Source organism: Larimichthys crocea, chromosome XIX (assembly GCF_000972845.2).
Source record: "Larimichthys crocea isolate SSNF chromosome XIX, L_crocea_2.0, whole genome shotgun sequence".
Classification (NCBI taxonomy): Eukaryota; Metazoa; Chordata; class Actinopteri; family Sciaenidae; genus Larimichthys; species Larimichthys crocea.
In genome coordinates this window covers 12,873,529-12,889,453 of record NC_040029.1, presented here as the reverse complement: position 1 = coordinate 12,889,453, position 15,925 = coordinate 12,873,529, and the positions used below count along the sequence as shown (strand labels likewise).

Here is a 15,925-nt window from a genome sequence, read left to right as displayed (position 1 = left end):
ACATCCAGAACCGAAATACACCTGAAAGTGATGGAGGGCCGAGACCAACGCCTCCTTCTCAGCTGTCAAATAGTTCCCCATTTGCCATGACCCAGCTTAGGCAGTCATGACCCTGAACTGTTTCTGTGAATTCTAAAATAGAAATGTCCCAAACTGTCTTACAGACTTACACAGATATTCACCATCATTGTTGATTAGAAATGACTCTACTAAACTTGCTGTAAATCTTGACACTGCTGCTGTCAGTGACATGACACTTACTCTCTCTGCAGGTTTCACTCACTGTTACATCATGGGGTGAGGGTGCTGTTCTATGGGGGATGATGGCATGTGGCAGTGTCCCTGTGTCCCCTGCTCAGCCACGCAAGCTGGACAGGCAACATTTATGCTGTGATGTGACAGGATCAAGTAGCTGGGCCGCTATCTTGTTACTAATCTGATAATCTGTTTGGCACTGGAGCTCTTTTCCATTCCTTCTTACATAAGTGTGTCTATGTTCAGATTCAAGCTGAGAGTCTGGGCCAAATGCAGAGACAGACCGTGAAAGTGTCAACAACTATGAGATGAAGCACATATTCAGCCTCCTTCAAGATTTACATCTAGCGCCATCATCAGGTCAAAATTTGGTTTATATATGATCATGGTAAACATTACACCTGCTAAACTTTACATTGACATTCTGAGTATTGTTAGCACTTGGCCATTAGCATTTAGCTTAAGGCGGTGTCATGATCAGGCTGTAGACTCTTACAAACAAGACTTCTGAAGCCAAAATCCAATGCAGTTTATTTACATAGCACCAAATCATGACAGAAGTTATGTCACAACACTTTATTTTTAATTTCATTATTTACAGAGGCCCAACAATTCCCACCATGAGCAAGCAATTGGTGACAGTGGCAAGGAAAGAGGCAGAAACCTCGAGCGGAACCTGGATCATGGTGGACGGACATCTGCCCTGACCTGCTGAGTCTAAAAAGGGAGAGAGAGAAAGATGCACAGTAGCAATAATAATAATGACAAGTATAATTATAAAGGAAATATGTAAAAATGGAGAGAGAGAGGAAGAGAAGAGCTCACTGCATCATGGGAAGTCCTCTGGCAGTCCAGGCCTATAGCAGTATAACTAAGGGTTATGGTTCAGGACTCACCTGATTCAGCCCTAACTATAAGCTCTATCAAGAAGGGACATCTTAAGATGACCAAAATGATAGTCTGTTCCACAGAAGAGGAGCTTGATAGCTGAAAGCTCTGGCCCCCAATCTAATTTTGGAGACTATAGGAACCACAAGGAACCCAGCATTCTGAGAGCGCAGTGTTCTAGAGGGGTAGTAAGGTATTATGAGCTCTTTTAGATATGATGGTGCCTGACCACGACGAGCTTTGTAGGTAAATTCTATTCTGGATTATACAGGTAGTTAGTGCACAGAAGCCAAAATGGGAGAGATGTGATCTCTGATCCTGGTTCCTGTCAGAACACGTGCAGCAGCATTCGGAATCAAATGCAGAGCCTTAAGGGATTTATTGAGGCAGACTGATAACAAGGAGCTGCAACAATCCAGCCAAGTTTGTCTTGAATTTTTCTGCACCTGTTTGAGACAGGATGTGCCTGGGCTCATGTGTCTGAGCAGTAAGTTGTGAGGATCAGATGGACAAGGACTTTGTGGTCACCTCCAGCAAGTGTATTAAGTTGTTTGTTTGTTTTTTCAAATCGTTGTTGATCCCTGCACAGATTTGTCAACACAGGGGTTAGAGGTCAAGGTCAGCCATAGTGTTTAAATAGTTACATCACAAAAAAACCAACAGCAATTTTATAGATAAGTATACCTGACAACACTTAGTATCACTGAAAAAATGTTTTATTGTACCATAGTGGAACTATAGGAGCTGCTTTTTGTTGTACCGTAATTAATTGATTGCTGGTTAAATGAATCTATAGCAAATCATCATAATAAAATATTAATATGATCTTAAGTGAGTAAGTTCATGCTGTACTTTGTGTATTTCCATATATGCTGTAACTCCATCTTTCTATTTGATTACTTTTAGCTCACAGCTATAGTTACTGTACATTAGGATTTTAGAAAGAAAATCAAAAATGACATAGTTATAGGATCAAACATCAAACATCATATAAATCATAATGGTAAGAAGAACCTAAAACTGGCAAATGAGTAGCTTACTTTTATGTTTGATACATTAAGAACATTTTGCTGCACATATTGTGTTCTTACTTAATACAATATTGACTGCTGAGCTATTACTTGTAAAGGAGTATGTTTATTTTGTAGTAAGCCTATTGTTATTTTTACCTTAAAGTAACACAACTACAGTTAAGAGAAACATGTAAAGTTTCCAATGTAAAGTTTCCAATGTAAAGTTCCCAGTGTAAAGTTCCCAGTGTAAAGTACATCATTCCCTTCTAAAATACAGAACAACACAACAGCCTAAAGATTTTTCTTCTATGAATGTAGATTGGTATATGACAGTAAGGCTGAATTATAGTTCATTAAAGCTCATCATGACTTAATCATCATGTAAATGTTGCGTAAAACAACAACAACAACACTGTGACTTCCTGATGTGGATTACCCATGATGCCTTGCCGCAGGTATAAATAGTGCTCTCGCCGCTGTAGTCCTCACAGTGACGCTCGCTCCGCTGCTGCAGATGAAGTGTCACAGCCTGTCAGCTCCCTGACGGACAGTCGCACTAGAGACTTTTACTGCGGCGAGGTTTTGCCTTCGTTTACGAATGGTGAACTTTTCTGTGGAGTTTTTATTGAACAGTAATTGCTTTAGTTGTCAGAAAGGAGCCAAAGACCCGTGCTTCCTCGAAGCTATCATGCTGAACACCGAGGAAAGGTAGGAGGATGCTAATGTTGTCGAAACGTTAAGGGAACAGACGCCAGCGGGTGATTTTGTTCACGTCAGCTGTATAAATGAGTGTTTCAGTAGGTCAGCCAGGGTTAACTTTGACACAGTTAGGCCTGTTGAAACAATTTGACTTTACTTTGAGCTAACTCGTGAAATAGCAGAAAAACAACTGCGAGAAAACAATTAGCAGCTCCGAGTGTTGACTGACAGACACACAGACAGACAGACAGACAGACCACTGACAATATAAAGACACGCAGCAGTTACCAAACACTGCTGCACACACTAGGCTTAAACATGTAAATACAAACATGATAGTGCAAAGATGAAGTGAGATAACTATAACTGATTTCAGTGTGTGTGTGTGTGTGTGTGTGTGTGTGTGTGTGTGTGTTAATGAGAGCACAGTGAACTGAGAGTGTTTTCTGCTTTAAATGGCTGCTGTTTTCCGGGATCCTGCAGGTTGATTCTTGCACAGGCTCACAGACAGTTTGTTTCACTACTGATCATTTATACTGATCAACTGATTGGTAGGAGTAAGAAATGCTCATCAATAGGTCTACACTCATGGACGTGTCTCCTTGTTGCTTGTTTTGTCTACAAAGTCTAACATTTCTATGTCATTTAAAAGTTCTTAAAACATTAGAGGAAATGCTCACATTAGACCGACTTAAATTGTGAATTGATTATTGAAATAGTTTTATGTTTTAGCACTAGAGAAATGAAATACTCAGTGTCCTGAAGGAAATCCACTCCTTAGTGCTGAAATAATTAATTAATTAATGGATAAGTTGAATGAAGATTTTGATATTTAAGTAATTTAAGATCTTCTTTTTGTCTTTGTAAAATTGCATGTTAAGTTTTTCATGAACTGAAGTGGCTAATATAAATGATTTGAATGTTTTCAAATATGTCATGTTATGGCTCGAAATAATTGTGACCAAGATGAGTGACGTTTTACAGTTGTAAAAATAACTTGTTGGTATGGAACTTATCAGCTGACATGCTGACTGATATTGATGACTTTTCTAACTGAGGATGACTAAAATGATTTCTTAGTGGCTGATATGTTTCGCTCAGGTTAGGCTTTCTTTTTCTTTCTGACTGAATAAGGTCGTGGCATATAATTACCTTCACTTCACTGTTTGACGTGTGTGTGTGTGTGTGCAATCCAGTAGTGACTTTATAGTAACTTTAGACTGTTTTATTCTGTGCTGGATGCTCCTCCTATTGCGTCACAGTAGTAGTCCCACAGGGATTTGGTGCCTCTGTGGTAGTAATATGTCTTTTTATTATGCAATCCTTAGAATGGTGTAGTAAGGTGCATGTCAGAGATAATAATAGATAATAATCTGAGCATTCACATGGATACTGTATCTTCTGGACAATGTCTGAGAAGCCCCAGTTGTGTCCTCTGGGTTTATCATCTGACGCGCACAGAGGGAGAGGTCCATTGATGCTGTGAGCCAAACTGGGACTATATTAGCTCTCTGACTGTTATGGCCCTGTCAGCTGAAGGCATCAACTGGCCTACATCAGCCTGCTTACATAACCCCCTCCCTCCACTGGTTCAACTCTCAAGCGTCAATGGAATGCGTGTATGTGAGGAGTAAAGGTCCACTGGATCAGAAAACAGCTGGATTTTCTAACCTGAGCTAGCAGAGTGTGAGTGGCTCTTTGTCGGCGAGCGGCAGATTATCTCAGCAGTCGCTGGAAGATTCTAGATCAGAGCGCCGCTGAACTTTCCGTTAAAAACAAAACCAAAACATTAACTGTGCCAACAAGTTCCTTCTGAAGTTTTCAGAGTCGCTGTTGTCGTTGACTGCAGGCGCGGCTGTGACCCAAACCTTTCAGCATTCACCCACATGTGAGCTGCAGACATAAACACAGCGCACACTGACTGAAACCTAAAAGAGTTCACGTGTGGGAGAGGACACATCTGAGATCTTGTCTCTTGATTAAGTGATTCATTGTTTGATCCATAACATGTTAAACAATCGAGAGCCGTGTAATGCCTAATACTTACAATAAGAATAACATTCCCATCATCCTTTGTGCCAATTGGCAAACATGGCTAGTGCGGTAAACTGGATTGCCAATCGTCATGGCGTTGATGCTCTGCTGAATCAATACTGATGTGGTAACAAGAGGGACGTGCACTCCTGGGGCAGCTGTGCACAGGCACAGTGTGGCTCCACAGGTCAGAGCAGCAGCTTCTGACAGGGATCCGTGCAGCCTCGCTCAGGTTTCAGAGCATGCGCTCCTTTCCTGTTTCTGTCTCGACATCTTTTCCGACACGCCACTCTGCCAAACTTCAGGGGTCGGAGGAGGTCTGAGGACTCTCCTGTTTACTTTCCTGCATACACAACGTGTTGTTTATTCTGTTAATGCTTTTCACCACCGAGCTTTGTGGGACCTTTTATGTATGTTGACAATCTGGCTTTAAGTTGAGTCGTTTTCCATTACTAAGCTGGTAATTATAGTTTTAGCAGTTGGTTTGCAGTGTTTTGGTCCTATTGGAAGACCTACCAGAGTGCTTCCTGTTTTGGTGGAGTCGTGTGTTTCTTGGCTGTTCACCAGACTTCAGCAGCTGGCCTACACGGGCCGTTCATCCCCTCAAACAATTCACCTGAATGAGTTCTCAAAACAACTTTCAGCTCAGGAAGAGAAGCCCGGCACTGCAAGTGTTCATCCTTAGAAATAAAATAAATGTTTTGCTTCATACACACATGCCCTCACCCTGCTGGGAGAGTCGCATGATGACGCACTTGGCATCTTTCAGTCTCAACACACAGATGATTAAATCCTCAGCAGCCCAGGCCTGTGAGTGTGCTGGGCTTTACATTGGAACACCGTCAAGTTGACCTTCTTTAAAAGACGTAACCTATATTCTGCTTTTAGGGCGACCTCATGACCGGGGGGGGCTAAAGAGTTGCAGCCCTCCAGCTTTTTGGAGTGGCATCATGGGGCGGGGAGGGCAGGGTAGGGCTGCTTGGAGTGTGGCTGAAATGTCAGAGGACCAAAGTGTTGCCTTTCAAAACAAGCTGGCATTTCCATCAAGGACAGGCTCTTCTGTCTGTCTCTGAAAGGGAAGATGGAAAAAGAGAAGCAGCTCTTGACATTTTGGCAAGTGTGCTTATCTCTTCCTCCATCTGCGTCCTACCTGTCGTCCCCGAGTCAGCCTGTCAGTTTTGTTTCTGTCAAAGAGAAAGTCTCGTCTGGACTGTTTGAATGCTGCGCTGCCAACATTCACCTCAGACCAGCCAGCACTGTTTGACATGCTGCTGGGACTACATCTACTATTGTTGTTGTTATACAGAATATTATAATTGTATTTACAGTAAATTAATGGAATGTAACCACAGCAATACTCAAGTACTGTGCCTTTAATCCCCTGCATTTCAGCAGCTATAGTCACCTCTCAGATTATTAAACTACCCAAACGTTTATTAAAGGACCAGTGTGTAGGATTTGGTGACATCTAGTGGTGAAGTTGTGAATCGCAAATGCCTCCACTCACCCTTCCATTCCAAGCATGAAAGAGAGTATGGTGTCTGCGAAACACATAAAGTACGTCAAAGCCAGTGTTAAGTTTGTCCGTTGTGGGCTACTGTAGAAAGCAGACAGAGTTTTTCTTTACTTTAACGCTTCAGTTCATGCGTTGTCTCTGCATAGTAAAGACCCAGAGCAGTGATGAGGATGGTGAGAGTGCGTAACAGGTCAGGCATAATGAGCTTTGTTTTCCACTGCTCACCCTCTTGGCTCGTAGCTGTGCACATCAGGTCGTCCAGGTTACCTGTCGTCCTGTTAAGTCTGCAGGGAAAGTTTGGCTCAGCCTCACCCTCATGCGCACACACACTATGTTTTTCTGTGGCACATGACATGATGATATATCAATCATGGATTCCACAGGTCCTTGAAAGTTTTTGAAAATGGACATAAATAGATGTTTGATATTTCTTTACTTCACTGTAACACAAGACATTCAAGCCTCTGTCTCTCTTTTGAATTGTTGCCCATGAGCCTTTGTGAAATCTGCCAGTTCATGTTCTAATAGTTGTTAATGTTGGAACAGCAGTAAATGTAGATTCATGTCTCAAACTATGCTATTTGGGTCCATGAATTGGGCCTGAATAGTCCTTGAATTTGTTGTTTTGTGAAGGTGTGTGAACCCTGACCAATGCTGACTTCACTTGAGTTCACTTTGAGTTTACTACACTCACACACATCGACACTTGCAAAAGAGAGAATAATGTAATGCTGAGTATTTGCTCATTGAAAAGGTGAAAATGTGACTAAGTGAGAGTCCCCGTGCCTTGGTGTCCAGGCTCATCAGGCTGTGCCGGCCGGCTGCCATCATGTCTGTTTTGAGATGCACGACGAGTGTAACTGAAAACTCCAAAGATGTGTGTTCCCGAGAGCCTCCTGAGCTATTTGCAGAGGTGTTTACAGATCATGTGCTTGTTTCTGATACATGCTGTCCACCACATGCACGACCTGCCAGGCACCCTCTGAATGCTGTTATAAATCACAGGCTTTAATTTAGTCTGTGTGCTAGTCTCCTCGTAAACAAAGTGCCTCTGAGGAGAGCAGTGGACTCACCCTGCTAACAGTGATCCAATCATCTGCAGCTTGTTGGCTTTGTTCTGTCTCTACATATTTGAATTTGCTTGAATTGTGGTCACATGGTTAGATGAATGTGCTAAAATAAATAAATAAATAAATAAATAAATATATCCAACTAAACCCGACTAACTGGAACACTGAGTTTCATGTTAAAGGACGTCAGTGTGCTAGTACTGATTCTGAACTCGTCCGGCAGATTCAAACGTGATGTTGCTGCTCACAGGAATAAACAGTTTGTCTACCATGTCCCAGGTCGGAGAGAGGTCTGGATATATAGCTGCAGACCTGTGGGGAGCCAACAAAGGAGCTAATGATGCCACAGGTGCTTTCCATTTGCTAATTACAGGAGCGTCTTTAATGAAGTTCAAATGGGATTGTGGAGTGAGGCAACAAGCTTGAGAGTTTACATCAGGAGCAGAGTGGGGATATACAGTAGCTCTGTGTATTTGAGTGAAAGATGCTACATGCTGATGTTGATGTGTTGTGACTGCAGAGCTCATGTGTGAGCCCTACAGATATATCCATAGGCTGATTGTATCAGTTATTGGGGCGGCTGTGGCTCGGAAGTAGAGCGGGTCGTCCACTAATCAGATGATCGGCGGCTCCCCGGCTCCTCCAGTCTGTGACAAGATACTGAACCCCAAATTACTCCTGAAGGCTGTGCCAGCCGTTGTATGAATGGTTAGCTCCTCAAACTGATGAGTAGTTGGCACCTTGCATGGCAGCCAATGCCATCAGTGTGTGAATGTGTGTGAACGAGATATGTAGTGTAAAGCGCTTTGAGTGGTCGGAAGACTAGAAAGGTGTTATAAGTACAGTCTTCTTCTTCTTCTTCTTCTTCTTCGTGATGTTTGATGAGTGCTGATATGAAAACAGAAAAACATGCTTGCCTTGGCTTTCTGATGTGTAGTAATATGGTTTTACCCTAATTGGCCCCAAATGTCAAGAGCAGCCCAATATACAGTTGGTCTGTAGTGTGCATGGATGTATTCATTCTAAAGTGTAATACAGGTTTAAATGTCCTGATCCAGCTGAAACACAGGCTCTAACTGTTTGCTTCACTAAATGTGTGAAGAAATTTCCAGTGAACAAGAAGAAGAAGTTGGCCTGCACACTCTGATACTTTATTTAATCTTGGATGGACTCTAAACAGCTTCTGGAAGCAGCCAACACCAACAGTGTCTGTACAGTTTAGTTTGGCAAGCACACAGCTGCTAGTCTGTGTGCCACAATGAACACGCTCTTCATTCAAGCACTGAGAAAATCTATATTCAGAACAATCTTGCTTCCTTTTACCTTCAGTACAGTTCTAAAGCTCAGAGATAAAAATGAGTGTGTTTTAGTAGAAAACTGATCTTGTGTTGTCACCACTCAGATCACTGCAGTCAGGATGTTTGTGTGTGGAAGGATTTAAAACAATACTACATTTTTAGACAGATGATAAGATTCAGTGAGACACTCTGAAACTAACCGACTCATCTTTCTCCCACCAGTTCCTGGTTAGAGGGGTCCCGCCTGCCCACCTCCATCCCTCAGTCTCCAGGGCCTCTGTGGTGCTCCTGATGCCCCTCACCCACAACTGAAGATCCCGGGTGGGCGAGGGACTGTCAGGGATCACTCTCTCGGTGTGCTACTACACAAGGTGACGGTCCAACACAGAGAGTTGTAGTTAAACATTTGTGACGTGTGAATCTGCTTATCATACAACAGTGGAGTGCATTCATCTCACAGAGTTGTGGTGATATTTGTCACCTTGATTCATAAATGAGACACATTTCCTTTAAACTGGGACATGACACGTCACAGTTGGACAGTTGGATGATGGAAGTACTTTTAAAGGCTTTTCATTCAGTGAGAAAACATTCTGAGAGAACTGAATGTTTTTTTAATGGGCAATGATGGAAAAAAGTGGCCATGTGTTGTTCTGATTCTCTGCAAGTACTTTAGGTATTAATATAATTGTATTAAGTGCTTCATCCCTCGGGGACCTCTCTGACTCAGCGCTCTTAACGCAGGAACACCTTGCTAATGAGTACCCTCATTTTGCAGAGTCGCCTTTTTTTTAAAGCTTAAAAACCTGTTAATCTGTCTCAGACTCATCATCTGCATACAATTTAAAGAAGACCTGTCCGAACATCACAGAGTCAAATAACAGTTATTACCATTTTCTGTCACAGTTCTGTATTTTGTAAACACAGCAACTGCTGTGTCTTCTTGTGTCGAGTTGTACCCCAGACATGTGACCGACCCGGGATTAGAGATTTAGGATCAGACGGATCGGTCACAACTGTCATATTAACATCCTTGTCTGTTGGGGTTAGTCAGCTTTGATCACTGAACATAGAGTCTCGCTCATTCATTCACATAGACTTGTGAACTCTGTGACACAGTATCACATCTATGATAACATACAGCATTTAGAACTAAGATGATATCAGATTCATAATTACAAACATTTAGCAGCAATTAAATCAGTTAATAAATGTCTTCAGGGAGTCAAACCTACAAGAAGTGTAGATGTCATGTGCTGTCAGCACAGGAGACTGAAGGCTCAGAATATGAATGAAGCCAGACACCACACATCTGTACAGTACAGGACCACCTGCTGCAGACATGATGCTGCTGCTGCTTCTCCAAGATACCCACATACCTACGACCACTTTTTTTTTTACTTGTGTCACTGCAGAGCTGCTGTCAGCTGCACAAAGCCTCTTCTCACGCAACATTTAGTTTGTTGTTGTCCTTTTTTAAAGTCCTCTCTCTTGTAGTGGACAACAACAAGGTCTAATCACTGTTTGACTGTAAACACTTTTAAGTCGGATGACTTCACTCCAGTGTCCAGTCCATTTACAGACACTACAGTAGCCCAGGATGGACAAACTATAATTATTCAGTTTTTCCCAGTATAATTGTGATTATAGCTTAAATTCCTGGATTTGTACAATCATCATTATGGTGTTTTTCTGTCTCACCTGTAATAACCCAGGATGAGAAGTTAACGGTGACGCAGGCTGCTCCGGTGAGTGGGAACCCCTCTTTTCTCCGCTTCCACTACCAGCTGAGTGAGCGCCGCTCGGCCTCCTGGGACACAGCTCTATCAGAAGACAGTCTCTTCCTGGAGATCCCTGCCGGGCCGCTGGTGGAGGGGAGCAAGGAGGGGTAAGGATCTGTTGATTTATTAGACTGACAAACAGCCATAGTTTCTGTTGAGATCCATTGTTTCCTCACAGCATCATGAATAAACTGCTAAAACAGATAAAACCATGTCAAGTCAGACTCTATTTAGTGGGTCTAACTTGTGCATGAGAGGCTGTGATCATGTTTTAAGGCTATCAAGAGTGTCCCAAATTAAAATGCATGCTAATAAGTTTCTGATTTCCTTCTTTGTGGTTGGTTGTAATCGATGCTGGGACAGAGTAACCTTGTCTGCTACGGGCACAAAGCCAATTGTTTGAGCCGCCAGCTTCGCAGCTGCCACTGCATTATGTAAAGTTGTAGGGCTTATGTAAAGAGGAAAAAAAAACTCTCTTTCTCTTTCTCTTTCTCTCTCTCTCTCTGTGTCGTGTCATCCTCAGGCTGACCGCACTGCTTGAGTTTTCAGAAGAGAAGCTCAAAGTTAACTATGTGTTCCTGTGGTTCCATAAAGGCAGAGAGGATCGATGTAAGTGCTCTGGTTGCTTTGAAATACTGTGTTTTTCTGTTGTTTTTGCTTTCACACCCTTTTCATATTTATTTGAAAATATGAAGAGCAGTCGATAGTTAAGATTTATTTATTTATTTTTGGATGTAGAATGTGCACACGGCTGGATTAACTTGTTCTGAGGCCGCAGGGCAACAGACCACAAACCAGTCTGCAGACTGAATTGAACACACCTTTTTAAGCCTCTCTACATTTATAGTATGTGGTGTTTTGTTTGAATGAGCTTTCATTTTGGGTGAATAACATCAAAAGCAGGATCAATGATATCCCCAGTTTTTGTAGGTGAGCTGTTTTCTTCATCATCATCTTCAATTAAATCTGATCATGACCTTAGAATCAAAAGTCAGATTAAAATGTGGATTTGAAGAACGGTGACACTTTAAACTGTGCACAAACATAATGCATAACAACATCCACAAATCATCAGACTGAACTTTATGCTAAGCTAAGGCTGACGGCAGCCTGCAGTTTTCACACGGACGTCAGATTTATATCGATGTTTTTATTGTTATATTATTATTATTCATCTCTATTTTGGAAAGAAAAAGTTGAAGTGTTCCTTTCAGACAAAGGACTAATGCAGGGCGTGTGTCAGCTGACACTGAACTCCCTCATGAATCACACTAACTGACCCCTGCAGAACGTCTGACTCTGTCCTCGTCTCATCCTCAGTGTCCATCATCAAGACGTTCCACTACATGGGCTTTGAGATGGTGAAGCCGGGCAACCCCATGGTACCGACCCGGCCCGATCTGGCCTTCATGGTTTACTCTCTGGATAACAGCAGCTCAGACGAGGAGTGATTGACATGCCGTCTCCTGACACCTCCCTCTCCCACCCGTACTCCACTCCCTTCCCCTCTCTCCTTCCTCCTCCCCCACAGAAACACCCCTCATGTCCGTTTTCTTTCTCAACCAAATCAAATCCGCCTCCACTCTCGCTCTGACACACACCGCTTGGTAATCCCTCATCACTGACTGGGAGGTGTCACCTTCTTCTTTTTATAGACGTGTTTTTAAGGGGGTGTTTTGGAGTGGTAGGATTTGCCCCGCCTCCCCCCCTTTACCAAGGATAACTGTAGATCAGAGAAATGGGGAGCGGCGTAGCTTGAACTAAGTCATCACGAGCATCGTGGGATTTTTTTTTTTTCCACTTAGTGGAGCCACATTGTTTTTGAAGACAAACGGCTGTTTGACCTTCAGGAGAAGGTGTTTTACATGAAAATTCAGCATATCTCCCCTCCCACCTTTTCTAAGGAAAGAGACTTTTGTTTGTCTGTGTGCTGTACAAGCGGTGCTTAAAAGAGGGAATCATGGGTTTGGTATGGTCAATAAAATGTTGTTTTGCTTTATAATATAGATGGGTGATGTGTTACATTTAACATTAAAGCACATGTAAACATTTCTTTACATTTCTTCCTGATATATGTTAAGGCATCATTCCAGCACATGGCATGCGCCCATTTTTTGTTTTTGTTTTTTTTGTTTCTTTGTTTGTTTTAGCTCTCATCAGCCCGAAACGATCGACACACACACACACACACACACACACACACACACACACACACACACACACACACACACACACGTTGAAGTACCCTGTCAGCCTCTCCAAACAGACGTGTCAAAGCTAAGAAGCAGCTGGTATGCTGAAGGTCACATGGGCGACGCCTTCCCTGCTCTGAGCAGTAATCAGCCAGACGGTGTGAGTTACTGATGGAGGAGGAGGTCAGCCTCACTGCTGTCTCACTTAGCACGTCGCACACACAGACACTTTTTCTTCAGAAATCATAAGCTGAATAATTGTTAAGAAAGAAGCTCCACTTCTTGTTACTTTGCATTAAAACACATGTAAAGCTTTAGCCCCGGTCTATGCCTCTCATGTTTCTGCGTTAAATTTAAGTCCAGTGAAATGTATGTTTTAAAAAAAAAAACCAGAATCCTTAAAGACTTTTAATCATCTGGACTAAACTATATGTGTGTGTGTTTCTCGGTGAATGGAAGAGAACAGAACTTTATTTTGATACAAATCTTTACTGGGCAGAATATTTTACATCTGGAAACTGTACAACAGTGTTAAGTTTTGTTTAGGAACTTTTTTTTTTTTTTTTCCTGTGACTCAAGTGTAATCGTAATACATGAGGCACAAACTGGGTCTAATGAAGCTTCAGTCAGCCCTGTAGAGTCGTTTATTCCACACCAGTTGAAAGCTCGACTGAAACAAGGCTTTTCGTGCCTAAAGAGGAGAGTGCAATGTTAATATTTTATTTTATTTTTTACTCTTGAGTCTTATTGAGGAATGTGTCCATTTTCCATATTTCACCCCGTGTTAAGTGAGGAAATGATCTCATCATTGTAAGAGTACAACAGGAGCACTTCAGGTGATTACCGTATATGCAATTAGAGTCGAAACAGGACGATCCTGTACAGGTTTTTTTTGTTTTGTTTTGTGGTTTTAAATATTCTGAACAAAACGCCAAAGAATCCATTCTGTCTGTAAACGTGCTGTCCATTCAGATCATCCTGCTTTAAAGTTCAGCTCATTTAATCCTGCTATGTAAAGCAATATTAACCTACATTCCCCATGCCAGCCATACTACCTGTAACACCTCAGAGAAACATGTTCCACGTTGGTGTTGGGATGGTGTGGGCGCCTTTTTTTTTTTCTCTTCTGCATGTGTTCAGATCATACGAGTCTTCATTGCTACTGATTGAGCCCTGACTATAAGCTGTTAGGAAATGTCAATATATGAATTTTCTCAGAGGTATATTTTTATGTATGTATATTTCTCAAATGTTTACTGTCATAGTTTAGGGGTTTATTTTTTGTTCTCAGTGACATAGTTAGCAAGCATTCAATGACAATCCACACGTGTATACTCTAATTTTTGTCTTGGGGGGAGAAAAATAATAAAACTTGTTATCTAACCTGTTGCTGTCTGTTTTGTTTTTGACAGGTATGATTTTGGTATGACATATCACATGTTTTCATGCTATGGAGTCTAGTTAAACTAGTTTTGTGTTATTCAAGACAGCAGCTCAGAGTGTCACTACAATAAACATGCAGAGGGAACAACACGGGAAGCAGGCCAAGCGTCTACAACTGAGAAACCAAAGTTAAAATAACTGTATTTACACCGTGGCAGCCGAATTCTGACTGCGACAAGATAAGAAAGTGTTGAAGTAGAGGGGCAGCGATGAGGCTGATTTTGAGGAAATGAAAGTGTTTTTGTTTTCAGGAACAGGAGTTGTGGGAAGTTCTGTTCCAGCCTATTGCTGACTCAGGCGCTAATCTCCAACCAGCTCAGCACAGCTCCCTGCTGGCATCTCGCCAAAGACCCAGATCAGTTGATCTAGAGATCTATTTACAGTGGCCTGGCCAGGATGGACTCTCAGCTGTGCTATATCTGTCTCTCTAATACAGGAGCAACCTGTTTTAAAACCTTTGTTGTGCTGTGAAGTGGAACACCATTCAGTCTGTGTGTAGAGCTTTAACCTGCAGTATAGAGGTCACAAGGTGCCAAACACAACAGCAAACTAGACAACAACAACACTATAGAAACACTTTAAAGTCCATGTAAAGTCAGAATAAATGTGTTCTGATGTTGTCAGACCAAAGAAGAAAGTGTTATTAACCACCCAGCCATATCTGCTAGGGGTACTGGAGTATGCTCAGGGTGGCCTCAGCGTGTCATCGAGACACCCTTTAAGGACCGCCCACAAAATCCTGGACTGAAAACTGGATAGTAACATATCGTTCAAAGTCTTTTCACATGTTTTTAGCAACTATTTTCCAACATATTTAATGTATTGTGAAAGAAATCTCAGAACTGCCTTTACACAGACTTTAAAGCTGCTTACTTACAAACATTCACTATTTCTCCAACAGCAGTTAGTGTATTTTGAAGTCTATCAAACATTTGCAAAGCATTTTTTCCACATTGTTTACTGGCTAACAGTCTTCTTCATTGCCTTTGCTGGTGCACTGCTACCCACCACTGTGTGTTTGTAGCATAATGTGACAGAGCAGCAGCTATATGTATGACCAGCATGCATGAACACACTACAAACAAAATGGAGACCCACTCAAGACCCGTTTTTTACTTTTGTGTTTGCACCTCTGAGCTGCTGTGCATCTTCTTCTTCTTCAATCTGGGGCCTTGTCATACCAACAAAAGAACACGTCAACACCTCAAAAGCCACAAATTACCCCCTATACATGAAAACACTATGTGAAAGTTACCTGTGCTAATGCTCATATTTGGCCAATAGGGGTGCTACAAACACTTGTCACGAGTGTCTCTGGGTCCCTGCAAGATGAATTCATCTCTCCCCCTGCTGTTTGGGGCCACATATGAGTGCTTCTGCTGACATGTCATAACTGTGCATTGAAAATCTAGTCAAAGTCAGGTATTCAAGCTTTGTCATTATGCACATAGTCCCCTCCTGGCCTTAATCTTTATGTTGACTGTCTCTAAATGCACCTCAGATTGAAGGTGATAAGCGGTTACCACATCATCTGCATTCACAGCGTGACATTTCTCAGAAACTGCCTATGTACGTCCTTGTATGTCAGTTTCCAGCATCCGTTTAGCAGAGTTAAAAGCGGCCAGTCAACAGCTAATCCTCTCTAAAGAGACTTACACTGCTGCAGACCTGACCTGCAAACCACAGCACGTCAGATGGAATGTGCCCCAGAGAAAACCTTCTTTTCTCTGAAGTGC

General features: G+C 42.2%; 1 protein-coding gene across 1 annotated transcript; it reads left to right on the top strand.

Annotated features, from left to right (window-relative positions):
* Positions 1-2,622: 2,622 nt before the first annotated feature.
* Positions 2,623-14,129, top strand: oaz2a (ornithine decarboxylase antizyme 2a). The gene is given in 6 exon segments (XM_010744096.3): positions 2,623-2,864; positions 8,996-9,062; positions 9,064-9,144; positions 10,489-10,661; positions 11,078-11,163; positions 11,875-14,129. Coding segments are annotated over 6 exon segments (648 nt in total). The 5' UTR covers positions 2,623-2,754; the 3' UTR covers positions 12,006-14,129.
* Positions 14,130-15,925: the final 1,796 nt, after the last annotated feature.